General features: G+C 39.1%; 1 protein-coding gene across 1 annotated transcript in view; it reads left to right on the forward strand.

Annotated features, from left to right (window-relative positions):
• The first annotated feature begins 477 nt into the window (after positions 1–477).
• The window catches only part of LOC148155357 (cadherin-23-like), a 74,792-nt gene continuing 47,955 nt past the window's right edge, over positions 478–27,314 (forward strand). Inside the window, exons 1-5 of the mRNA XM_088013458.1 lie at positions 478–499; positions 1,711–1,785; positions 24,934–25,076; positions 25,291–25,338; positions 25,578–25,670. Of these exons, the coding sequence (XP_087869584.1) occupies positions 478–499; positions 1,711–1,785; positions 24,934–25,076; positions 25,291–25,338; positions 25,578–25,670 (381 nt within the window). The remainder of the gene's footprint in view (positions 500–1,710; positions 1,786–24,933; positions 25,077–25,290; positions 25,339–25,577; positions 25,671–27,314) is intronic.

The following is a 27,314-nucleotide window of genomic DNA, read 5'->3' on the forward strand; positions in this document are numbered from 1 at the left end:
GTATGTTTCCCATATTGTAATACAAAACAAGTTTTTGGTGAAAAGTTACTATTATATCTGATTCCAAGTACTACGATACTCGCACTAAAACCTAGACAGAAAGAGCTTGATAGGACTTTGTGTTTTTGCAGTGCACTGTTGGTTTTCTGCATGTTTTTGATTCAGACCTGAGAATTTAGTGTATAGGTTTGCATTTTGTGCCAAACTCTTTTTAGTTTCAGATGATTGACTGGATGGAGCTTCGTGAGAAGTTCAAAGTTTGGAGTTTTGTTTTATTACTTAAACTTAAAATGCTCTACTTCCTCCCTGACCTGCTGTGGTTCTGTCTTCATGATGCTTTTTGTTCACAAATTTCTCTTATTATAACATGGCTGTAATTTTGAAAACACTTTTAGCTGTATTGATTAAAAGTAACCCCAGAATGAAGCTCTCTGTCCCTCTCCTACGGCAGTAAATCGGTGTACATTGCACTCAGTGATGCAGGCCAAGAGCCACACAGGTAAATGTCTGCAGTGAAACTCTCAGGTGAATCGCTGCACTCAGTGATGACAACAGGGATGCAATCATCGCTGTCACTGCAGGCCATGAGGGAATTAATTGTGGAGAAGAGCTCTGCTTCAGCCTAATATTTTCCCAGCTTCTGTTGATTATTATGCCCATTTGCTCATTAGTGTGTCATGGAAAAAGTGCCAAATGTTTAATGTAGTCATTTTAAAAAGTACGTTTCAGACCTATTCTGCATCCCAGCAGCTGCAGAGGAAAAGCAGATGGTGAAATTAAAGATTTACCTTTGCTTTCAAGAGGATGAAGACAGAGACAAATGAAACATGAGTAGCAATACATACAGTGGAGTTATGAATCCCTGGTCTGTGGACAATATGCAGTGTGGTTCAATCTGGACTCACCATACTGTCATCTGATGAAATACAAAATGAAAAAGTAAAGAAATGATCCCATGCAAGGCAACAAAATATACAAATTATATAGTGAACTGGTAAAAAATGACCAAAAGTTGGTTTGTGAAAATCTGCCTGACTGGAGATCCTCTCACTATATGTTTCATAATTTCAGAACAAGTTAAGTAAAAGGTTTGGACAAATGAGTCATGTCTTCTGACACATATGCTGCTGTAAACTAACATGTTATGGTGAAAAAATAATAACACAACACATTAAAATATTCAGGAGAAAATGATATGACTACATATAGATATGAGAGACAAAGAGAAGCTGCAACGATGAACAGTTAAGACCAAATATACTTAAATATGAACAATGGAAACTGGTTTGGCGCTAATGCAGAACATCAGAGCCGTGGTCCTCCTTACCTCTACAGCCAATCAGACGCTTTGCGAACAGCAGCCATTACCATGTCAGGTAGCTTTGCACCGAGGTATTTCAGCCTCCCAGCTACATTTTCTTTGGAATATTTTAGATATGCTCTAACTTTCAAACTTTCTATCATCTGAATTCTGTGTTCTTTTTTCAATGGACAAAATACATATAATATTTTGAATTTATAGTCTTGATTTAGCAGACCAAGCGATTTGCTTTTCTCCACGCTCTAGTCCTAAAGACTACAGTGATTTTTAAACATATTTTTTTTAAACTGATTTTTAAACATATTTTGTGAGCAGAAACGGAGTCAGGATGATGAAATACTGTTATTATATTCATTGTTGTGAATTACTCTTTTCTCTCTTCTCCACAGGCTCCAATCAGCCGCCACGCTTCCTGAACTACTTTTTTTCAACTTACCTCCTCATCTACGAAGACATGCCCATTGGTGAGTTTGTCAAGTGTCAACATGTTAGATTAGACGTGTGAACGGAGTCTTTAGAAGAGCTCTTTACTTCTTTTTAAACCTAAATGCTGCTCAGACATCCTGCTGACAGATGCTGTGGTAAAACACTGAGAGGCTTTATGTGTTCTGTGCATTCGTTTCCAATGATACGGCGATCTAGAGTCTGAACTTCTGATAAACATCACAGACCTCTTGGACTAGATGTGATATAAACTGAAATGGCTTTAGTTTCATTCTTTTCATTTTTTTGTCCAAGAATGTTTTTGTGTGGGTCATTTTTTTTCTGAAAATCAAAGACAAGGTTGTGTCCAGTTCCTGGTGTTGCTGTTATTCTGGTATTTATAATGTTTGGTTGGTTGCGGTGATTGACAGGCAATTTTAAGATGTCTGGCTTTTCATCCTCTCTTAGTGTGTTAGAATTAAAATCCCTTTTCTAGGATTGATTTTTCTTGAAGTTTACCGTTTTCATCACATGATCTTTACTCTTCTCCACTCTGTCAACACTCCAAGTCGCTCTCTCCCTCGGTTGTTTTCTGTGAGTGGGAACATGTCTCATATTTCCTGTCTCTATCCCAGTTTTGTCCTCTATATTTTTATTCATGTATATTTTGTCACATGACGAGGAAAAATGTGTGATGTCCACTCAGACAAAAAATAGCATGGCTTGAATTTTCTTTGGCTCATGGATGTCTGGCTATTGTCAAAGATGGTGCTCTGGAAGAGCAGCTGGACATGATTTATCTTCAGCTGGTTATCACAGCATACATTTTTCTAACCTAATCAGTTAATTAATAGCAGGTGGATGCAAAGGTTTGGGTTGCAAATGTGTTGGAAATGTATTTTTATACACAGTTTGTATGGAAAAGATAAAATTCAGGGACAAGAAAAGAACTGAAGAAGGAATAATCTTTAAAAGTAGGAACTGTTAATAAAGGCTGATGAAGACATTACAAGTTTATGTGTTTATAAAAGAAGAATGATGAGCAGGAGATCAAAGAACTAGACAAGTTACTGAGAAATGTATCTAAACTCAGATTGTCGTCCCCTAATCAAACGTTTGACAATTTGCATTAAAATAAAAAAAGATGTATAGAAATTTTACTTTCATGTCATTTCCTGTCAGACATTTACACTCTGATGTCCTTCTGATGGTAAAGGCAAAATGATTTCTGTCTCTGGATTGTTCTGCTGCATAAACCGTCTGCTCACTGCTGAGGGTTTGTCCACTCAGGGTGCTGCAGTCAGACGGACATTTTTACATTTCTGCAGTAGTTTGGACCAAAAGGCCCAGTGGGAGATCACCAAAACAAATCCCCTGTGCTGAGTTGGAGGATCTGACCAGATTCTCATTTCCCATGAAGCCTCTCACTGCTGCTGTTTGCACTTCAATGACCCCAAAACGGCATCTGTAAGAAAAGAGCTTAAGTAACAAAAAACATTTTTAAGGACGTTTCCCAAACTTGAAAGTTTGGGACATGGAGCACAAAACATTGGACACTGTAAGGAATAATCTGGACAGTCCTGATGGCCTCCAACATTAAGTAGTCTGCTACATTTTATGTCAGTTTTAATATTCTTATTTTTATACTTGTGTTTTTGTGAAGCATTTTGTGATTTTAATGTCTGTGATAGTTGCTATTTTAAATACATTTTACTGACTTTTACTTTCTTATTTATAAGGAAATCCTTTGGAGATACTTTCTCTTATTTTGACACTTTTAGTTCTTTTTGGGAAGTTTTGGTCTAAAACCTTTTAAACTTTTAACCAGCTGACTTATTTGCTTTTCAAAAAAAGTCCCTATTTTTCTTCTTTTTTCGCATTTTAAGGCCCGACTTATAACCTGCTTACAACCTGGAAAATAGTTTGGAAAACCTTTCAGCAGCATATACTAGAGGAAGTCATTACATTATGAGATTTTTTTTTTTTTTTTTGCATTCCGGCCTATTTGAATCTGTTGTATTGGTTGTAAAGAGAAAGTCGGTGTAAATTCATTGTGAAAGGCCCCTGGACACCTGATTAGTTTAATCTGAAGGTTTTACACTGTAGCATCCAACTATCACTCTGCCAACAGTAAATCATTAACATTATGAGCTCAAGGACCTTTGCGCTATATAAATGCTAAGTTGTTTTTTAAAGTGTAAGACCATTCAAGACGCAGGGCTTTGTTCATAAAGTGAGCTGGTGCGCCAACCAAAGAGGGACATGGTTGTGTTTCCCCAACCAATCTGCTTGGATTGCCCTCTGGCCATGAGTTACTGCTCTCCTGTGAGGCAGCTGGGCCTCGGTCCAGTCCCGCCCTCCACCGGCCCATTGAGCTGTCAGTCATGTCCTTGGCCTGCTCAGTAATGGCTTCCCCCACTGATGTGACTGTGAGGTTGGATAGAGTGATCAGGCAGTGACAATTTGTCAAGATTATTGTTTATTAGCTCAGCAGATGTCCTCATCGAGGTGATCCTTCGGTTCAAACACACACACACACACACACACACACACACACACACACACACACACACACACACACACACACGCACACACACACACACACCCACACACACACAGTCATAAGTAAATCCTTCCATAATCTTTGGTGCTGGATGACAAAGTCATGTTTTTTTTTTTATTAGAATTACATCATCCTGTAAACTTGTCCAAACAAGTATACGTACTTACTGCTTTTTTCATTAAGAACGTAAAGTAACAAGTAACTCTTTGAACTGGTGCTTTTCAAAGTGAAGTCGCTGTGGGGCCTCAGAAAGTTGTCTGAAAAAAATTAGAAAAAAAAATTACAAAAATAAAATAAGAATCCTGCACATTTTTAAATCTTAAGTTTAAAAGTAAAAAAAATAAAAAATAAATTTTGATTTCTGATCTCATTTTCTGATTGGCTGCCAGTCAAAGTTATTAAGCTGTTTGCTCCTGAATCTAGAATAGCAAGAAAAAAATGGAAAAAATTCTGACAAGAAAACCACCAAAGCGACTCCCAGATAAATCTTAAAATCAAGAGAGAGAACTGTGATGAAAAGTTGTATTATCTGGTAACAAAGTTTTCCACCATTGAACTCGTGGCCATCTAAAATCAGGAGGTATGAGGCAGCATTTATGCTAAATGACTAATAATTATTGAGTAGTGAATAGAAAAATGTTCTGAAAGTTTCTAGTTGTCTGTGGGTTTGCACAGGCCCCTGCCCAGAGGTTACTGCTCTTTGGGGGCCCATGGCCTGGAAAGGTTTGGGAACTCCTTAACAAGCAGCACAACCCGAGCTCATCGCTCAGGTTTCCGTAACTGCTCACATTAAGCTCATTTGGTGACGTCACGGCGGTGATCGAGCAGCATCTGGTTCGTGTGAGCAGTTTGTGACGTGACACCAGCAGGTTGTTAGTCCGGCAGCGAGCTGACTGACTGACACCAGCACAAAGGAAACATTGATACTGTAGGACAGAGACGAGGAAAACACTCCTCCTGCCAAATTGATCTCACACACGTTTCACACTCTGGTGGCGCTATTCCACCCTGCTCAGAGAGCATATCAGGAAGCTCAGTGCGTGACCTCTTTAGCAGCAGACTCAGCACTCCACAGCGCGAAGGCAAAGATCTAAACACGGCTGTTTGATGTCATTTCAGAAGCAGCAGGTTCACAAAGAAAACTGTGTGGAAAAATGTTGTTGAGATGTAAAGCATAATTGACAGAAGACCCTGGCTGGGTGTGAATTCACACTGCTGACATGTGCTGAATAATGCATTTTACATCCCAGTTCCTCCTGTCTCCCTATTGTTTGTCGTGAAAGCAGGATAAAGAAAACATTCTCACTTTAATGCATGGATGACACACAACCAAGGAGATGGAAGTTGTGTATGTGTTGTAACATATCTTAGATTCTTAGATTCAGATACGTGTGTGTGTGTGTGTGTGTGTTGTGTGAGGGAAATGAAATGCGTAATTAGACAGAGACAACACTTTGATTAAGCGCTCTCATCTTCTAATCCACTTTGCCCTGATTCGGCAGATTAAGCCCTCTGCTGAGTAATTAACTTATGGAAATACAATATTTGTTGGAAATAAGAAACTTCCACAGCCTGCTGGAAGTGTTTGCAAATGTTGTGTAGTCTGTGCAGACTTAACGTATTAATGTGTTTGGAATAAATTATTGCATATGCTCCAAATCAATTGTTTTCACTGAGAGAGTGATAAACCTCAGAGAAGTGACAGCAGAGGTGAAACTTGTGGCAGATTTGATTACTTCAATGATCCTGAAGGATTTAAAACAGTTGCTGTGTTTACTGCAGTGAATCTTTTAGCTCCTGGTGGTATTCCCATGTTTCCTTTACCTTTCCCAGCCTGACTTAAACTCTGCTTCCTGCAGGGGGTTTGCTCATGCATCAGCCTTATTATTACCAGGATGTAGACTTGCTTTAACATATGCATGAAATGCAGGTGAAAAGAAGCTTTACTTCATGTCCATGTATCTCAGACTTGTTGCCTTTTTCTTTTTCTTTGTGTCCTCCTGCTGGTGCTGCATTAGTTATCATATTGGTGATTCTACGGGAGGTTTCTGCTCTGTTAAAGCCTCTAATGCCATCGCTGCCACTGGGGCAGCTTTGGATTTCGCAGACCACTTCAGCTAAGTTTGTTCCCGTACTTCTTGTTCTTCTTTTCTGCTGTTTAATTTACCTTGTTTTGTCAGAATGAGTTGAAAGAACTGCTTCTCTTTCTCTACTCTAATTCTAAAAGTAAGAATCCAAGTCTGAAGCTTCAGTGTAATTGACCAGGGATTTGTTAATCCTTTAAATAGTCACATTTGGGTTTGACCTGTAAGAGTGACTGCTAATTAGGCAGCTGACCGAGTGAGAATGCACAGAAAGTGGCGAGTTTAGAGACGTAGCCTGAGCTAACAATGGTTTAAAATGTAGCATCCTGAAACAACTGTCCTGCTGTGTTTTCCTGTTAATATTCATGCTTTGGGTCATGGGATTTATTGTTCACAGTAGCAAGAACATTTTCAGGAAAGGGCACAAAATGTTCATCCTGAAAGACATCAGAACCCATCCCCATGTCTTCCAGGATGTGACTTTTGTACTGAAACGAGTTGGTAGATACTTTCATCCTAAGGACAATTGTCCAAAACTTGTTGTTCCAAAACCAGACTGATAATCCCAGATTATCTGCCTTACAGTCTTTGACTGTTTATAACAGATTTCTGCAGAAGAGGTCATTACACATCAGATTGGAAGACAAATATTCCTGTGGAATCAAACACATTCATCTGTAGCGCTTCCATTTGGCTCGGGGTGAAACCAAAACGATCTGTGAATGAAACAGAACAACATCCTCCATTACTCCAGAAATGATTGATCCAAAAGTTTATTTTGTCTGCTAAATCTCTAAACATTATTAATTGTCTGACTGTAGTTTAAAGTACAGGCTGTAGATGCAACACTTACTGTACGAAAATTCTTCTGAAATTTGCATTTAATTGCATTTGATTTTCCTGTCTTCGTTCTTTGTTTCCTTAAAACTGGAAAAATATCATCTCAAAGCAAAATATACATCTTAAAATGACATTTGAACGTGAAATGTCTCATCTTTTTAAAGTGCTGCACAGACACCCTAACATTGTCCCTACATGCATCTGATGTGCAAATATACTGGCAGATGCAGCAGAAGTCTCCTAGTCAAACCAGTAGCCTCTGGGTGGATCCCACTAACAGGATTTAGTTTTCAAACCCACTCCTTTTTCTCCAGTGGGCGGGTATCCATGCTGGTTCTCTCTACACTTCAGAAGTAGTTTCACTATTTCCTAAAAATGTAGTTTAGATGTGTGATCAGAATAACATTTTGTAAAAGCAATGGCTAAATAGCCCGGCTTTTTGTTGGGTCTTAACATTCATTACGTATCACTGCCTGAGTTTGTGCTTCTTTAAAAAGACGAAAAAGACATAATAGTTAACTATACAATTAATTTTAGACAAATACAAAACTTATATTAACAAATGTATGATTGTATTTTGTTTGTATGTTAATACTTATGCATCTCATAAGCTGTACTATTAAAACTTTTAGATGCAGCTTCTAATCTGGAAAACAATATTTAGATATTTTTCAAAAATATTGTATTTCTAATTTCATTTGTCAGATTGGTCTAGTCAAAGACCAATGTTTCCAGACGACCTCCATCCAATCAGACTGAGTCAGAGTTGTTTTGTTTTGTAAAGCTTGTGCATCTACATCAGCTGGAAACAGTAATATAACTTGACTAATATATATATTTTACTGAAGTATATGTGGGAACTACCCTATTTTTCAGCATAACTTTGACTTTATGAAAATCCTGGAGACAGCTCCGTCCTCCTCTGTCCTAGAAACACTTCAAGAAGCTGAAAGGTGACACAGTTCGTTTTGCTCCAGAGCCTCTGGCTTGTCAGAGACCCGTTGGCTGACTTTACTATAAATTAATTGTAACAAAAAGAAGCAAAACATTTTCAGAGACGGACACAACAAACCTAGATCTTTTATTTCATCTGACTGTGTGAAAGAACTGAATTATAAAACGGTTTATTTTTTTACAGTTTGTTTTTTGTGGATCTTTTGAGTCGATTTAACTGAATATAGCTCGGTTTTCTCATTTCTTTTTTTTTCAGATTAGCAGGCTGAGATAAAAGTGGGAATGTGAATAACTGTGTGATATCAAAAGTTCCTTAAATTTATCTGTAGAAACTTGATGACCATTACTATCTGGCAGTGGTTAGATTATCTGACCAGATGACACTTTGAGTTAGACTTAAAACACAAAGACTGAGGACATTATAAATGTATCTGGTCCTTATCAAAGTTTTAATATATAAATCTAACCTTGGGTGTAGAAAACACACAATACATCCCATGTGTCATTATTTAATAAGTTACACTAAAGCCAGAAGGGAGAAGCTGTGTAGAAAAGTGGAGTACTGCTTGTTGGAGCATTTGAGGGAAAGTAGCAGCCAGATTCTGATCAAATCATCTTCATTCTCAGTGTGATAAAAACAGGAGCTTTGGTCGATTTGTGATATTACATATCCAGATGGGTAAATACAACAAACACAAACACTTGTGTGAAACTTTGGCAAGAGAGAATGCTTGTTTTGTTGTTGTTTATTTTATTTTATTTTTTTAAATTTTTTACCAAAGACAAAAAGAAATCCTACAGCTGCTGAAATCTGATGCTTTTCCATTTTTGCTTACATTTCGCAAAGAAAGTTGTGCTCAGAGTCTTCAGCCGTTTTTGAGTTGTTTCCTTCAGTAGTTGTTAGTGCAGCGCCCCCACAGGTGAAGGCGTGAGCAATGTTTTTCAGTTAGTTCATTTGACCCGGTGCAGTGTGAAAGTGAACTGCAGCTGAGGTAGCAAATGTTGCAATGTTAGTTCCCAACAGAACCCAGACTTCTGGACCTTCAGGTGCGAAAACAAACTTAACTTAATGTGAGGAGAAACATCGTCTGCAGTGACCACAGAGAAGCAACTGTTGCTGCCCGTTTGTTTGGGATGTTTCATGACAACATTAGACAATTTGAAATCCATCCAAGTGGGAGACATTTCTGATAAGCACCAATCTTCCCAGGATGGGTCAACCCAGTGACCTCCCATAGATCAGACCTGCCATCCGTCCTGCTGGTGTCTTTGTGTTTGTCCTCATACGGCCGTGAGAGACGGTGCGGATATCCAGCTGGTGGAGCAGCAGCAGGTTTTAAACTAACTCCTGCAGCAGGTGACTTGTTGATCTTTGCTGAGTGAACAGAAATGTGATAGTTACACCAGCTCCCCTCCGTTTTTATGATAAGCTGATAGTTTCCATTGGCTTAGTTGCAAAAATCAAAACTTCCCCCACATAGACTGCAAACTCGTCACTTCAGCTTGTGGGTTGATCAAATTTACCAACCACTTCATAAATGAGCCAACATTCAGTCAGTTGGTGACGATTTCCACTTGTGTGTTCCATATTAATAAAGTGCTGCAGCTTAACTTTTCTACTTCTTCTATCACATTATTTTAACCTCCCAATTTGGACACTTTGCTTACTTATGCTTGTGTGTTTGTCTACACATGCCTGCTTTACTGGGTTCTCCAGCGTGGAGCGGAGCGCTGCTGGTGGCAGATCAGCTTGGTGCAGCTGCTTATCGGGCCCAGGTGGGTCACGGCTGATACCTGCCTGAGCCACATAGAGCAGCTAACCTGGAAATTGATGTTTCACATCAGTGACCACCTCTCTTTGCTCGAATGCAGAGAGGCAGCGGAAATGAGAAGGGGAATTTAAACGTGAATGTGTATGGGAGCATTTCTGTTTGTTTGTTCTTCTCTTTGTGGCTTTGAAAACGGAGGGACTGTCAAAATGTAAAAATAAAATAAAACTTCAGATTTTTCAACCTGTGGCTTTTTGTAAATGTTTTAGGATTTGGAATAAAGGACATAAAAGCACATGGGTACATTTCTGAGTGGCTCTACTGTCCTCATGAGTCTGAAACCAGTGTGATTTAAGTTTGGGACATAAAGCAACATGTTATGGATTTATAATGCATCTCAGTGAGGTAAAATATCAGTGAATAATTTATCTATTTCAGTAACTTCATATGCTGTTAAAATCAGATTTGTACTCTCACTTTATAAAAAGTTGCATAACTTTTTTTTTTACCTGATATTAAATGAGACGAAACTTTTCCAGTTTCTGTCAGTTAGAAGTATCTGATCTTTTTATTTGATCAGGTTGAAACTCAATGGAATAAAAATCTAATAAATTAGTTCAGATTCCAAATCCAGAACAACTGCTGACCAAACAAGGCTTAAACATCTGTTTCATGTTTGACATAAATCATAATCCTCAAGACTTTTGGGAAGAAATTATGTGTGGATGAAACAAAGGCTGATGTTTTTAGACGCTGTGTAAATCATCATATCAGGTGTTACTTGTAAAAGCTGATGTAAACTTGAGAAAGCTTTGGAAAATGTCCAGCCATTATTCTTTACACTGAGCTAAAGATGGACTTGGGTCATGCAGCGTCTCCATGGCTATAAAAGACAAGAGGAAGGTTTTTGGTTAACTCAGTCTGGTCTTAAATACAAAAATGATTTCCAGTCATGGTCTGAAATAATCTATTTTTTCCTGTTTCACTTAACTAAAATCACTCCCACCTTTAACCTAAAACTGTCACAGTAATGTGTTTTAATCCCAGACTGCCTTTCTGGCTCAGATTTTACACGACTATACTTTGTTTCCTTAAGAAAAACTGACGTTTTGAAAACTTCCAACATTGTATCATCTGGTGTCAATGAGTTGTGTAAGTAAAAAATAAAAACACTGTGGCCTATTGCTTACCAGCAGCTCACAGTTGAGAAACCTCAGGATTCAACTTGTGGCTGTTTATTTAGTCTGACTTTTCTTCCCTTTGCTCCAATATGATCTGTTTCATAAAACCCTCAACCTTCAGACTCTGGTTTTAGCGACTTGCAGAATAAAATTGCATTAGTTGCTTGCAGAGTAACATCGGCTGATCAGCTGATGTGTATGTAAAGGTTATCTCATCCTTGTCCTGAACACTGACATTTGTTCTCATAAAGGCCAAAGTTTCAGTTCCAGAGAGAAGAACCGACAGGTGGGTTGATCGCTTCCTGTCCCCTCATTCACAGGCTGATCTCAGCCTGAAAGCCTTTTTATTCTTTCTTCTTTTAATAATGTCTTTTTGTTGGTTTGGTGCAGAATTTGTAAAACTGCATTTTAAATATATGTAGTCTCTGGATGCCACGAGTATAGTCATTTACAGACTTTATTTTTTCTTTTTCTTGCTCAGTTTACTTGTATTTCTTTCAGAAAACAATGTGTACGTGTTCAGCTGGTCCTGGTAGTTCGATTTGGACTTTCAACCCAAAATGAACTAATTTAGACGTTCAGAATGCACCCAGTCAGTAGTGAGTAAGTAGTGAAAATGAACTTTATCCAGCCAGTTGGTGATACATTGTTACTTAGTTAGCAAGTTTATATTGGCACGTATGGGAGGCTGCAGAAAACAAAGGTGGGTGGATGGTTTCACACAGCACAGTGACCCTCAACATGCAACCTGAGTAACAATTAAATGGTTAACACTAGCAGTGTAAACTTTTTGATGTGTCCCTGGTCCAACACTTCTGAAGCAAATGACAGAATCGCCTCTTTAGTATGCAGTCAAGTTCTCCAGAGTCCTGCTAATGACCTCATTATCTGACTCAGGTGTGTTGAAACAAAGACACATCTAACAGGCGCAGAACAATCACCCTGAAGGCCTGGATTCGACCTCAGTTCAGTCAGGATATGTGTCTGACACCCAAACGGAGGAAACCTGCCAGGAATTTGTTTCATGTTCAGTTCAAATTCAGCTCTTCGGTCAAATGTTGGAATCTGGCAGGTCAGAACTCAAAGAAAAGCTGCAAACAGCATCAACAACAATACAAATCCTGATAGGTGGATTTCTTATCAAAACTGGCAGAAATAAAAAAAAATCAGAAAATGCAACATTTGACATTATAAGACCTAATGATCGTGAAAAGATTAAACTCACCCAATTTAGAGCTATTAAATCCAGATCAGCAGAAAACAAATAACATAAAAGCTCATCATGAAGGCAGCTTCACTTTTTGTGTAAACGGTTTTGCTCTTGTTGAGAAAGAGAGAAGGAAAAAATTGAAAGCAGATCAGAGACAGACGTTTCCAAACCTGATCAGCTGGAGCAGCTGCCATTTCACGTCTCATCTCTGTTTTTATGATTCACCTCAACGCTGTGTCCTTTTTCCCAGATTGACCGGAGAGGTCAATTGCCAATTTGCCAGTGTCAATGTCTTTTTCAGGAAACAATATTAATTTTGCCTAATTAGAACCTGAAGCTAATGAGCGCCACAGATAATGAGTTAATTTATTATCCATAAAACAAGTGTGGTGTGTTATGGCTTTGACAAAACGCTCAGATCGCTGCTCTGCACATCAAATTCAGTCTGTGCTTTAGTAAAAATTAGGGACACACAAGAGATTTATGCACACACCATCAGCTTTAACACACTCAACTTCTCTTTGTCTCAGCCACAGACGCAGTGCAGAAACACACAGTTGCCTTAGTATCTTTGGGGGGACATTCCAGTGGCAGAATGCCCCCTCTGGCTCATTGCCCCGACCTTTACCATTACACTGAGGAGGTAACATAAACTCTTACCCAAACATAACTCAGACTTCTAATCTCAAACTTAAACCTTATCATCCACTTTCTAGTGTGTGAAGATGATTGTATGACTTAGTAAAAACCAGGAGACACCAGAGTTTGAAGAATCTTATAGTAAGATTGAAAATCAAGCTAACAGTTCAAAAAGGAACCCCAGTTTTAAGGATGAGATGATGTGAACCAAACACAACACACTGCCTGACCAAAAGGTCGCATTATATCATTTCACTTGACCACCATTATCTTTGCTTATGGTGCATTTTCACTGTGGGATTCTTTCTATAAACTTCTGCATTGTCACCAGATGTATGTCCTTCCTGTGTCACATTCATTTTGATGGGAGAGTAGAAATGCTTTTAGTTCCACTATTAAACACAACTCTGAGCTCTGCTGTTCTTTTATTTGGTTTCATCAAACGTTGAGGTGATCGCTGATCATATCATTATCCAATATTTCTTTTTGACTAAGTTCTTCCTCATAGACGAGTTGTTGTAATGCGTCAGACACTTCTCAGTCCAATTTTAGTTTCTGCATCTCCTTAGATGTTTTGCTGCTTGATGCCAATGATCTGACCCTTCTGAAACAGACCAACATGGTTTCCATGACCACAGGATCTGACTTTTACAGTGTAATCTCTAATTGTCCTTCTGTACTTTTTTTTTTTTTTTTTTACAGATTTGTGTTAAACAATGTGAATTCAGATATAATTTTAAGAAAGCTAAGGGTGTTGAAATGATAAGGAGAAGAAGAAAAATGGATGAACAGGGAAGGGAGGAACAGTGAGCCGTCACAAAATGTAGATGCACATGGAAAGAGTGGAATGGAGGCTGGGCAAAAGGGGGAAATGGATGTAAGAGAGACTTTGCAGCAGATGGACATAAGTGAGAAAGAGATTCTGGAAAGATGGAGACACACAACTATCCCTGATCATATAAGTCCAGCTGGCCTTGGCCTGTTTGTGCAGTTAGTCAGCTGCAATGAGCTGAGATGGACCCAATCATGCAGGATCAGACATGCTGGTGCGCTGTCTGGACAACAGTATCACTTTACAACTGTTGTACCATATGGATCAGCAAGAAAAAACACCATTATGATGGAGAGCAACAATCTAGCATGGCACAGTGGAGATGTGTTGGTTTTTATGTGAGTGAAAGTTTAACCTGTGTGACCCCAGGTGGGGGTGAAAACACACCACATAAATTCTCTTTGTTGTGCCATGAAGGAGTTTATGCTGTAAATTGTGTGTTCAGTGAACAGAAGTGGTAGATTAAATATATCAATAAGAACCACACTTAAAAAAAGCATTTAAAACATGTTTAAATAATCAGAACTGTAGTAATGTTGAGCAGCCCCATGCTATGTGGCAAAGGGGCAGTATTGTGTATTTTCCAGCCATTTTATAGCAAAATTGGTTAACTATGTTACCTTCAGTTGTTGTAAAAATGCTGTATTTATCAAATGTCTTAAAAAATTCTGAAACTCAGTTGTCAGGAGATCATCACATCTGTCCTCTATTAACTGTTAACATTTTTACCAGCGTTTCACCAAGAAGCAGCTCTTATAATAAACTCAGCAGACACTCGGTTCCACCAGATGTCTGCTAATTGCTGCCGGCTAGTCTGGAGGAGCTGAGTGGGGGAGTCCTGGGTGACGGCTGCTCTGTGAGGTGGAAGCTCTAGCTCTGAGGAGGAGCTGCGCCCATAAGGTGGTGCTTGTGCCACCAAACGTTTTGCACAGTTGAATGGTTGCCATGGTGATGAAAGGACTTCTCAAGCATGCCTGCAATTAGACTTTTTCACGGCTGCAGACGGTATCCAATTTTGATATTGCAGAAACAAACTTTTCTTTCTGCCCTGTTGCTGACCGTCTCTGTGTCTACGCTGCTTTTCTTACAAATCAGATTTTATAAAATTGAAACTGTTTTGTCCTTTACCTTTTATGTTTCTAAACTAATACTCAACCTACCCAACATGAGAAACAGAATTAGCTGCTGAAAGTTTCCAAATCCTGACTCTTGACCCTTGGTCCTGCCACTCTGCAGCGTCCACATCTACATTTGTAGGCTGGCAGAAACTGCAGCAGACCCATAATTCAGTAACACAGGGGCCAATTGATAAACATGTAAACAGAGAGAAAGGGGATGAAGGTCAAGAAGGAGAGGCTTTTGTTTTAATGCGATTCTATCTGTGTGTGTGTGGCTTCACAATAATGGTGGCATGTTCCATTACCCGCCCGTGATTTAGCTGATTTTCAGATAATAGTCAGGCCCGGTGAGGTCAGCAGAGGGCTGGTGTGTGTAAGAGGGGTTTGGACCGAAGACAGAGACGCTAACGGCAAAATGGAAACCGAATTAAAAACTAAAGTGAGCAGCAGAACCAGATGAAAGGAGCAACATGTGAAGATGGAAGGAGCAGACAAGATTTGGGCAGGCGTCAGAAAGTGTCATTGTTGACAGATATTTGTGAAAGCCGGCAGCGTTGGTACAGTTGTGAGCAGATGTGTGTGTTTGCGGCGCCGTTGTGACGGCGACAGGCCGGAGTGGCTCTGCCGTCACTCCAGAAACCTCCGAAGAACTCAGCGAGCTGTCCGCTTGCATCAGAGCAGCCTGCGTCCCTCTGTCTGGCCTCCACAACCAAGACAAACCGTCACAAAAACATGACAAAATGCGAGAGGGAGAGAGAGAGAGGTGGGGAAGTTTGAGATGGTGATGGGATGTCGTGGAATGAGGCGAGAGCAAAAAGCTTTCCTGTGTGTTTGCAGGCAGAACTGAGCTGCATGAGAATCCACAGTGACAGGTCTGCTTCTTCTCACCAATGCGGGGGACAACTGCCTGCTAATGTCCTTCACTGTCCTTCATCTTTCACAATGTGATTGGTTACTCACAGCCTTGTCACTCAGTGTTTTCATCATATCACCACTTGGATGTCTTAAAAACCAATCCTGGGTTGTATGTTGGGTCCCACGCCTCGCCTCATCAGTTCATTCTACACTTCGCTGAATCACCCTTAATAGACTGAGGCGATAAATGACTCACATCTTCAAAGTAGCGTCAACATTGGAAGTTGTTGAGGTGGTGAGATGTCCTTTGTTTGGCTTTCACTTTTTTTGTTTTTACTAATATATTTCTCGAGAAATGTTTTATGACAACCAGACATCAAAACTGAAAAAGGTGCTTAAAACGCCTTCAACACCTGAAGTTGTCCTCTTCTGTCTCTCAGCTTATTGTGGAAAATCTTGGCACATTTTTTCAGTTTGCAAACTTAAATGCAACTTAAGGCATGCGTCATAAGGATAGTTTAAGAAATGTTGTGGCTTGTTCCCAGGATCTTCCAGATTCTCTTTGCAAAGAAGAGACTTTCTCCTCCCAACTGTTTTAAACCATACTTCACTCATTTTTAGTTTTCTAATAATCCTGTCATCAATTTTAAACAGAAGTTACTGTTTCCTGACTTGCCATGTCGGTATGTTAAAAAACAGATTTTACACACGTAAACAAATACATTCGTTTTTGATTCAAGCCTCCAGCATCCTGGGGTCAGTGAAGCATCTGGATAGCAGAGTTTGATAGGAAGCTATGTTGATATTGGGTCATTGCTGCATATTTGAGTTGGTTTGATTCTGGATCAGTAGTGTGTAAGAGTTGTGGTAAAGTTTTTCGACATCCAAACATAAATTATAAAATATGTACCAAGGATCCTTCTGTGACTGTACAGGTCTGTCTAGTCATTGATATGGGAGCCATATTTTGCTATGCATGTGTTTTTTTATCGACTTCCCTGCATGATCTGACCTTGGGATGAATCAGCTGGAGCTTCCACTCTGCAGCAGGAGCTTCAAATGTCTTTTGCTTGTGAATAATCTTTCTTCCTCTGCAATGACAGACTTCAGAATCACATTATAACCTCTCCCAGATTGATAGGTAGCAACAATGGATTCTCTAAGCTCTTTGCTGGTGTGTACTGCCTTTGTCTGATGGTCACACACACACGACAGTCAAGTTTTTACACTGATAGGAACAGAGTCACTGGAAACTGGATCAGTAGAAAGCTAAATGTCTAGTTCCACTAGTTTAATAAAAAAATATGCCTCATTAAGGTATTTGTCTACATTTACACATCTAAGTAATGTTTCCATTCTGTGTAAGTGTGTCATTGTGGTGAAAAACATTTCTTTTCACATATAAGTAACTTGCTGGTGTAGGCCTGCAGTGGAAACCTGGAGATGGTAAAGATGGTGATGAAAAATGTGATGTTCTCTACATATTGGTGTTTACATTCACGTGTGTGTTTCATGTCGAGTGGACAGTCCTACAACATAACAGAAGAGCTTGACTGTGTGTTTCTGAAGGTGTATATTTCACTCTAGAAGGGCTAAAGGAATAGCAGAGGGTGTTCTCCACCCATCCATGACAGATTTAGTCATAAATCTGTTGGATTAATACACGGCCTCCCAAGGACTCTCACTGTGTGCATTGTTGAAACACAGGAGTCACTAAAAGCCACACCTAAGGCACTATTTGTCTCTCTCTCTCTGCCATCCCAGTTATTGATGTCACAAATACAGGGATGTTTACACACCTACACACACCCGCACCATAGGAAGAACATGAATTTAAAAACAATTAATGGATGAAAGATTAGAAGCAAATGTGCTTTTGTAATTGCATTGTTAAAAGTGGACTGCAATTACTTGTTTTAAATTTGCAGCTTAGTTTTTTTTCTTTAGTTCATATCTAGAAGTATTAATTCTTGACAACACAAAAAGCAACTGAAATGATGATTTCATTTAAAAGCTATAAAAGCCAGTGATTACCCCTTAAACCTAATAACTGCTGGTGCTGTGGTGGATGGATTTGGAGCTTAACCGGCTGTTTTAAGGCAGTACCACAGAACCTCAGCTGGTTTTAAGTCCAGACTTTTGCTAGACCACTCTAAATCCTCCATTCTGTTCTGTTTTTTCAGTCAATCGAAGGTAGACTTGCTGGGTTGCCCATATCATTATCAACCTATTTAACTTTTTTGTGCTGGAGCTTAAATCAAGTATTCCAGTAGACAGAATAATTTATGTTGCCATAAGTTTCTACACGTTGTTGAGGTCTTGATGCAGAAAAACAGCTTCAGACCATCATACTGCCACCGCCAGATTTCACTGTGATGTCCTTGTTCTCCAGACATGATGGTCAGCACATCTGCAAGAACATTTCACTTTTTTCTTGTCACTCCACAAAATATTTCCCCTAAAATCTTGAGGATAATCCAGATGTTTTATGTCCCAGTTTAGACTTGAATGATGAGTATTAACCCTAACTGAGCCAAGTGGGGCCTGCTGTGTCATAGATGCTGTTCTGGGTTTATTTCTGACCTCTCGGAAAAGTCGGGGGATACGAGTCTGTGGGCTTACGTTTAGAAATCTTTTGGCCTCCTCCATTTTCTCTACCGGCTCTAAATGATTTCTTGACTCTACATGGCAGACAGACATCAGAAAACTTAACTTACTTAACTTTGTTTGATCTGAGACATTTTAAGTGTGAGAAGAAAAAGGCAGAAAAGAAGAAATCTGTGAAGGAACAGAGACTTATTGCACTATTTTGTTCATTGGTAGCATGTAATATAAACCTACAAACATAATCAACCTGCCACTTTTATTTGCTATATAACCCTACACTCTCTGAGTATTTTCTGCTAATATTCATTTTTCATCTGTAAGAGATTCACCCTAAATGCAAACGTGTACAGCTCTCTTTGTATGGAAATGGATGTTCAAACTCTTTCCGGCCACTGGACCATTATCATTCCAGATGGATCTTCTTAGTTTATTTCCACGTCTAAGTGGTTTCCCAAAGGCAACCTAACTCTTTAGACAATAAGAGCGCTCACAGCACCTCCGGCCCAGAAAGTAGTGATGAGTTGATTTCAGCTCATTTCCATCTTATTTCTAAAGGAATAGAAGAAATATTAATTTATTGTGCGTTTTACTGGTGGGGAAAGCAGGACATAATGCACATGCCCCCACACAGGGTCTTAAAAGGATGAGCCTGAAAGAATGACTTAAATCCCCTGATGAAATCTGACTCCTCAATTACTTGTAAAGTGCTCCATAGGAGCTGGGTTGACTTAAGGGTCATATGTTGGTGTGAATGAAGAAAATTTCAGCTCAGAGGTGAACTCTGCTTGATCAATACTAATATCCAGGTTATATTTTCGCTCAGTAAAGAACATTTGTGTAAAGTTCACACCAAAACATTGTCTTGTCTTTTGACTGTGTTGTCTAAAGGCAACAAAAAGTCTGTATTATAAGGAAGATGCCTAACTCTCAAGTTCATGACACAACGATCGAAAAGTGAAGTTATTTACCATACCAACTTTATTTATGAAGCACTTTAAAACAACCAAAGCTGATACAAAGTGCTGTACATTAAAACACAAAGGGTTTTAATGTACCCAAAGGGTAGTCCCCAAAGGGTTAAAAAAATAAAAATAGAAAATGAAAACTCTTACAGTTTAAAAACAAACAGAATTTAAAACTAGATCCCGCTGGAGTTGAAAGCCGAGTAAAACAGATGGGTTTTAAGACGAGCTTTAAAAGTGGACAGTGAAGGGGCCTCCCATGACAGAGAAAGCTTTAGACACATACCGAAGGAAAATTTTACTAAAGATAACATTTTAGTTATATGGTTATTGTGTGTTTTAAAGTTTTTAATTTATGTAAGTGTGCAGTGCATCCCTAATATTCACGAGGGTCAGGGAATTTAACCTAAAGACTGCAAATACTTGAAACTCTTATGACTACCAGTTTTATGTGTCTTAATATGCATTAATTCAGATATTGGAAACCACAGAAGCTAATTTACTACCTAACTTATCTCCAGTCTTCGGGGTTCAGCCAATCAACGCCAAAGAAAATATTAATGGAGCTTCGGGATTGGCTGCTTTCTAAATGCCAGACGTATGTTCTCATGTCTGAGGGAAAATGGTGAGAAAGTTCATTTATCACCAAACAATTAGAGGATTTAAATGATATTTATCAAACAGAAAACAGTGTTTGATCAAATCATCCTTCATTAACTGCCCTGTAGGAGCCCCACAATGTGACATGCTGGTTTACACTTTATAACAACTTTATGCTAATGTTCAAATGTATGCAGATAACATAGTGATTTTTACACATTGAAAAATGTTAAAAAAATGTTTTTTATTCTCACATAAGCTGTGAAAGGAGTCCAGAATTAACATTTTAATTGTGTATTTGATTCTATATTGAATATCAAAAAATGTGACATTGATGTTTTTTCTAAACAAGAACCTGAAAATGTAAAACTGATAAATGTATAGTATCTTATGCTTGTTGCTGTCTGGATGTTATCATCTTTGTATGATTTTTTTTCTCATTGATTGTCAAATTTTCCAGAAAGAACCCAGTTCTACTTTAGAGCCACTTTTCCAAACATTCAACTTCTCCGTGTGTCGGATGGGAAAACCCTCCATGACGGATCCTTTCCAGCATCACATGCTCATTTGTTCCCATTAATCTGTATATCTGCTCCACTCCATGGTGAAAAAGCAGCTTACCAAATGAGCTCATCCTGCAACTTAGCTGAAGAGTGCGTTTGCTTATGTGAATTTTTTAAAAGTGATTGATGTGAGGAAGTGTTCCTCCACATAGGCCTTGTTGATGTGTTTGAAGGCTCTCTTTTGTCAGCAGATAGACAGTGCAGTAACTTGAGTGGCACCACACTGACTCATCAGCCTCCTGATTGCATGACTTCAGCCCCAAGTCTGACTGGCCCTGAGTGAGAGACGATCCGTCAAGAATTTATACCCACCGAGTTCGGATCACCTTGCTCTCCATCCAGTCCTGGGCTCTCAGTGAGACTTAACACTGATCTGAGGTGGCTTCATCTTTTCTTCTGTTTGTCCCCGCTGTGGTAGACAGCTGAACACTGCCCATATACCCATTAAGCCTTTTGTGCCCCATAAAATTCATGGCCATAATTCAGAGCATGGCTGAAATTGCAGAGCTGACAGCGCCTGTCCCAGTGAATCAGAACTCAGATGAACGAGAGGTCTGGAGATGTCACCAACATAATAAACGGGCGTTTGGCCCACAGCCGCTTTTGTTTGAGAAGCCTGCGGCCCCGGGGCAGGGCAAAGGCTAGTCCCCGTCTAACGCGTGCAACTGCTATTGATCCAGCAGGGATCGATGTCCTCTGGCGGCTGATTTAGTTCCCCTCCACTACCTGCTCCGTCTCTCCTGTAAGCTAGCACTAAGTACGAATTTCACATGTTGCTGTCGGCATGTTATCAAATCTTTCATCTCTTTTTTCTGTCTTTTGCTCTTCGCTTTTCAGTTCTTCAGCTGTATTACATTTTAAGTCTTTTTTTTTTTATCCTTATGAAAAAAAGAATTAGTTTCTCTCTCAACGTCAAACATTTTGAGAGGAACTAATAGTAATGAAACTAATGTTTTTTTAGTATTAACCACATTTATTTCATTTTTTCTTTCTTCTTTTTTGGGAGATTCCCTTTGATTCTGAACTGGTTTCTTGTTGTTCTCATTTTTACACCTAATATTATTAGATGAATTTCTTCAGCATTGAAATATTATGAAAAACACATTTGCTACTAATTCATACATTAGTTAGACAGACTTGCACAATATGCCATACACATTATTGAGATTTTTAATTGATGGACCAACAAAGAAATACAAAATATTTCTGGTTGCCAAATTGTTTTATAACAATAAATCTTAAAAGTGAGGATTGCATCTGTATTTGCAGCTCTCTTGAGTCAACACAGCTTCCTTGTTGACGGTTATGTACTTCTGCAAGGTTCTGCACAAATACCATACTTTGAAGGTTATAAACTTTGAATGAGAGTTCAGACTGGTTGTGATCTGTAAGGGTAAATGAAACAAAGAAAGGATAAACTGTCCACAAAATGTTGAGTTTCCCCCAGATGCTTCATGTGCTTGCTGCTTCGCCGTGGTGTGAGACTGCAGAGGAAGCTGTGGGTTCGCAGGACAATAGGAGAGAGAGGGGGAAGTTGAACGATGGTTCCTGCAGTCCATTGCTCCTGTCATGGAGGAAGTGTTGCAGAGTGGAGGGGTAGGAGCGGCCATTAATGTTCACTGTATCATTCATAACAGTAGTACCGGCATCACTTCCTGCTAAATACCATCATTTGTCAGAGAAAAGGGCTTAGTGTCTCAGTGTTACAGATAAGCATTAGAGGAATATCAGCTGTGCACACACACACGGTAACTATGACGATATCTGTGAGGGACTTCCTGTCCTGTTCAAATGAAAACATGCAGCTCTTCTTTTTACGTTTTGGTTTTGGAGCCTTTTCCACATAAATGCTTCACTGCTGGTCAGAGCAGGACGGTTTCCTGCTTCGTTACATGAATCTGTTTTCTGCCTGCAAATTCTCACCAAACGAGATAAGAAAGACAAGATGGGTTTCAGAAACTCATTCTTGAGAAAATTCACAAAATAATACAGTTTCCTACATTTTGTGATCAATGATCTGTGTTTGCTTTTCCGTTTATCCATGCACTATAATCCCAAACAGATTTCATTTAATACAAGCACATGTCAACATGTCCATACAGGCCAGCAGATCAAATCTGTTTCCAGGCTCAAATATTTCCTCTTTAGCCAAAATCACAGCCGAAGTGAAACTAAATATTCCCGATAAATCAATATTTGACGTGAATATTTTCAGCTCTCTTCTGGCTGTTCACCTTTGTCCCTCCTCTGCCAGATGCATTAATGTATGTAATCTAATTATATTAATGTGTATAAAATTGTGATAATTTGATATGCATCAAATTAATCACCATCTTTCAGTGAACAATGTTTTCAATCTGCGTGTCACAAACAGAACTGGCTTATAAATGTTCACTGCTGTTTGCTTTGGTTGTAATTTACATAAAAATGCATAAGTAAAGGCAGCCTTTCCCCTAAATGCATGAATAATAACTAATGTAAACATTAGTGAATTGCTTTGGAGCTTGTTGACTTTTTGCTTGGTCAGACTGTTGATCTTCTTTGGATGCAGTTTTCTTGCACAGATTCGGTGTTCTTGAAGAAATCACTCTTAAAGTGGAAGCTCTGTTCTTCTTGGATTTCTCAATTCAGCTAATTCACACTCAAACATTTCAGTAAAGTGTTGGGCTTTCTAAAGTTCAAAGCTTTATGTTTTAAAAGGAAATAGAGAAAATAAAGCGTATCTTCTCATCCTGTAGCTGCCAGATGAAACACTCTGACCCTGGTTCTGCTGGAGGTTTGTTCCGGTTAACAGAGAGTTGTTTCTCTCCACCACTGCCACATGCATTCCCAGGAAAAGTCCATTTCCTGGGTTCCTGAGATATCTATTTGCCAACTGGCATTTTAAACTGAATCAATCAAAGTCAAGATTAGATTAGATTCTATCTAATTGAATCAGAATCTGTCCAGATGATTGGAAACTTCTCAGTTTTGTCATTGTTCCCTCAAGTCACCATTTTTAATCTTTCACTTAAGTGCATGTCTACTCACAAGAAGCAGATAGTTATTTTATAGTTGAGAAACCCAAAGGAAGGAGAGAAAAAAATATTGATGACTACGAAGTAAAATGCTTAATTTGCAACGTCTTCAACCAAATTATAACTCATACTGAAAGCTGCTGAATTTGCATAAATCTCATTAGGCTGCAATGAAAGGGGTTCATAAATCGTTATATTAATTAGTCATTTTTTGCCACCCTTTCATAGGAAAATGGAGTGTATTAATAAAACGAGAGGGGAGGGTGATTGTGAAGCCTAATTGGTTGCTGTGTTAAGAGGTTTGGTGCTCGACTGACAGGTTTGATTTAGTCTGGCTTCACTTCTTTTGTCTGACTAAGTACCTTCAGAGAGGCGGGGGGGTGTAGGTATGAACATACATACAAGCATTCACATGATGAATTTACAATCTGTATATTTAAGAAGATCTATCAGGAAAAGGCTGACTGTCCAGTGTCAGGATTCCTCAGAGATTTTCTCTCATGTTTATTTTCATTAAACTGCATTTTTAGCTGACGGTTTGACTCTCTGTCCGTTTCTGTCGTGTTCTGAAAATTCAAAAGGAATCATTGAATTTTGACAAATTTACTGGACTCCTGTAAAATATGAACTATCTTTATCACTGCAAAGATCCTCAGCAGAGTGAGATGTGTGACTACTTAAGAGTTTTGCAGAGTCAGAAAGGACTGATAAAGCAGAAGTTTCATTTTAGAAAAATGTAATTTTCATTGCTGTTACCTGTGGACATGTGAGCTTTAGGTTGTTTTTTTTTAACAAAACCATTTTACAAAATAATTTTATACCACTGGGAATTAGCATTTCCATGCTAACAGTTAGCTGCTACCCGGCTTGCATGACACCTGACCCCACCAAGCAGGAGGTGTTCTCACCTGGACTCACCTGGACACCACGTCTATCTGAGACCCAGGGGCCAAAGGTCACACAAGCTCTCACCTGTAAACTAGTTATTCACTGAAAACAGTTTTGATGCTTTTTAATGAACAGGAAAAAGAAACAACTGGCCTGCTGTTAATGAAAGTTGACCAAGGAAAACATTTGATGCCGATTGATTGATTGATTGATTGATTGATTGATTGATTGATTGATTGATTGATTGATTGATTGATTGATCTCTAGAACAAAAAAAACACAAATTGATTGTTTTACTCACGTTCATTTCTTTTTTTTATCATAGTCATGATTTCCACTTTCAGTGAGAAAAACAATTCAAAAAATTGATTTTCTTAGAACTTTTTCTTTTAATGCAAATTCTTTCAGTTTTCTTTTATTATTATTGAATGTATGGGAAATGTCAACCAGACAAACGGAAACATTCTTCTACCCCACGCGACCTCTGACCTTTGCCCCTCCCTGCAGGTTCTTCGGTTGCCCAGCTCAAAGCGACGGATCCGGAGGGGGAGCCGCTCATATACGGCGTTTCGGGAGAAGAAGCCATGAAGTATTTTTCTGTGAATAAGGAAACGGGCGTGGTCTGGCTTCGACAGCAGCTCGACCGTGAGGTAAAACATGCAAACATGGTTCTGAGTTCTGCACCTGGGAATAGAGAGGAACGTTTGGAAAATATGAGATGGAGAGTAAATTTTCCAGTGATAACAGAGAGCAGCACATAGAGTTATTTTCTGAAACATGCTTTTCTGTTTGACTGCTCTGCTCTCTTCATGTATGTCATGTCTCCATGGAAATGTGATGCTGATGTCTCTGTTTCTGCACCAGACCAAGTCAGAGATGCAGGTGGAGTTCTACGTGAGCGACATTCAGGAGGTACGAGGCAGATCTGAGCTGTGATTTTCATGTCACATGCTGACATCGTGAATATAGCCTGACCACAAGTCGTCTCCGTTTCTCTCTCATCTGTCTCACTTAACAAAATTTATGTGCAAAAATCAACTGACTTTCAGCCCACGCTCCCCTTGATAATTTATAATTCCCTCTGCACCGTTTTTTGCTGTTAGTCTGAGTCCAGCCGTTTTGTGCTTGATGCATATGATCTCCTCCCTCAGGTGGTGAAAGATACAGTAAACATCCAGATTGGAGACGTGAATGATAACGCACCAAACTTCCATGGGCAGCCGTACACGGTTCAAATCCCTGAGGTAAGAAACTCTTACTTTAATTGCATATGGAGAAATAAACAAAAATCTGAGCCCATGTTTCATTTCTCTTATCTGCAGTTATCCAAAGTTCTTCTTGCAGAAAATTTAAGTTCAATATTTTAAATAAGACAGATTAAGGTTAAAAGTCCCATATCTGTTCATGCTGATGTATGTTGTCTGATAAAAGTCTTCATTCTTTTCCATATTTGTCACTTTGTACGGAGCCACGTCGGAACATGGGGAACATTTTGTTCTTTTGCTTTCCCGTGAAAAATGACAGCTTCCCATTCAATACTTTTACATTCACTCACAGTAATGTGCTACTCAGTTCATGCAGCCTCTTGAAGTCTTTCTGCTACAATATATGGTTTTTGTAAAGGTTTTCGAAGTTAATCTCACATTTATGAAATATCTGAAGTTTTACGTCTTTTTCTTGTGGATGCACCACAAACAGGTCAATCAAAGGTTTTCCATTTCGTTCTGTCCTTCACTAAGACATAAACAGAAACGTATCACTTATCACATGTGATAATATAATATCTCCATCTGAGTTTTGATTGCGTCTTTTCCATGTTGATAGTCTGAATAGTTGATTTTCATCTCCACTTTACACAAACATGAACATCAGTTAACAGATCAACTTCCAACCAGTTTCTGCACCAAGGAGTAAAGAATCGAGAAACATGTTTTCACTGAGGAGCTTTAAAGTTTTAACACAAAGTAACGTAATGATTTCAAAACCCAGGAGCCGTTTCTGCTGCAGATGCTGTCCTCCAGCTCATGTTTAGACCGTCATCATAACCTCCTTTAAATAAAGGGAAAAGCCTCCCTGCAGCGGAGACCTTAATCTGCACTATAGCAACGCTTCCTCCAACTTCTCTGTCCTCTTTCCTCCTGCCACCTCCCTCCTCCTCCCCTCTGTTTCTCCTCCCTGCTTTCTCCTCCATCTAATCCTTGATATGAAGTAATTGCCAGAGTGAAGTGAAGGACTTCAAACAGGGACTTGAATCTACACACAAAACACCCCCACGTCTTGTTGTGCTCACACTGAGCACACCTCTCTCTGAGTCCTCACCAAATCTTCAAAGCCACTGGCTTTTCCTCTCCCTGATCCATAAAGTCAAACACATAAATGGGAGAAATAAGGATCATTTAGATGAGGCCGTTTAGATCACCCACAGCTGAACTGATTTTCTCAGGCCAGTTTCTCGTTTTTTCTGACCTGGTCATGTTAAATCAGAGTTTGACTCAGCTGCAGTCATTGTGCTGGTTCAGCAGCTCCACTCATCCCACTCTGAATAAAACTAGACATGCACCACTTTTTATTTGAGGTCTGATCAGGTTTCAAATTTAGCCAACTCTTTTTTTTTTGTCTGTAACAATTACAAATCTATTCTTCTAAACTTTGTTTTAATTCAACAGCTAAATATTACAAATATTGACCAAAAAGGAAAAATGTGAGTGGACACCCAGTATCCACAAGAATGTTACTGCTTTAGTATGTACAGTGGAAGCCATCTTGGCGCTACCACAGAAGCTAACATCCATGTTGATCCTTATTTCCACTCTACAGGTTGCAGCCAATTAGCGCCTAGGATAATAAATTCACTCTGGTTGTTTTTAATCCAGAAAAAAGAAAACTGC

This window comes from Poecilia mexicana, unplaced genomic scaffold (assembly GCF_051168715.1).
Source record: "Poecilia mexicana isolate PSO_F unplaced genomic scaffold, ASM5116871v1 scaffold_15, whole genome shotgun sequence".
Taxonomy (NCBI): Eukaryota; Metazoa; Chordata; class Actinopteri; order Cyprinodontiformes; family Poeciliidae; genus Poecilia; species Poecilia mexicana.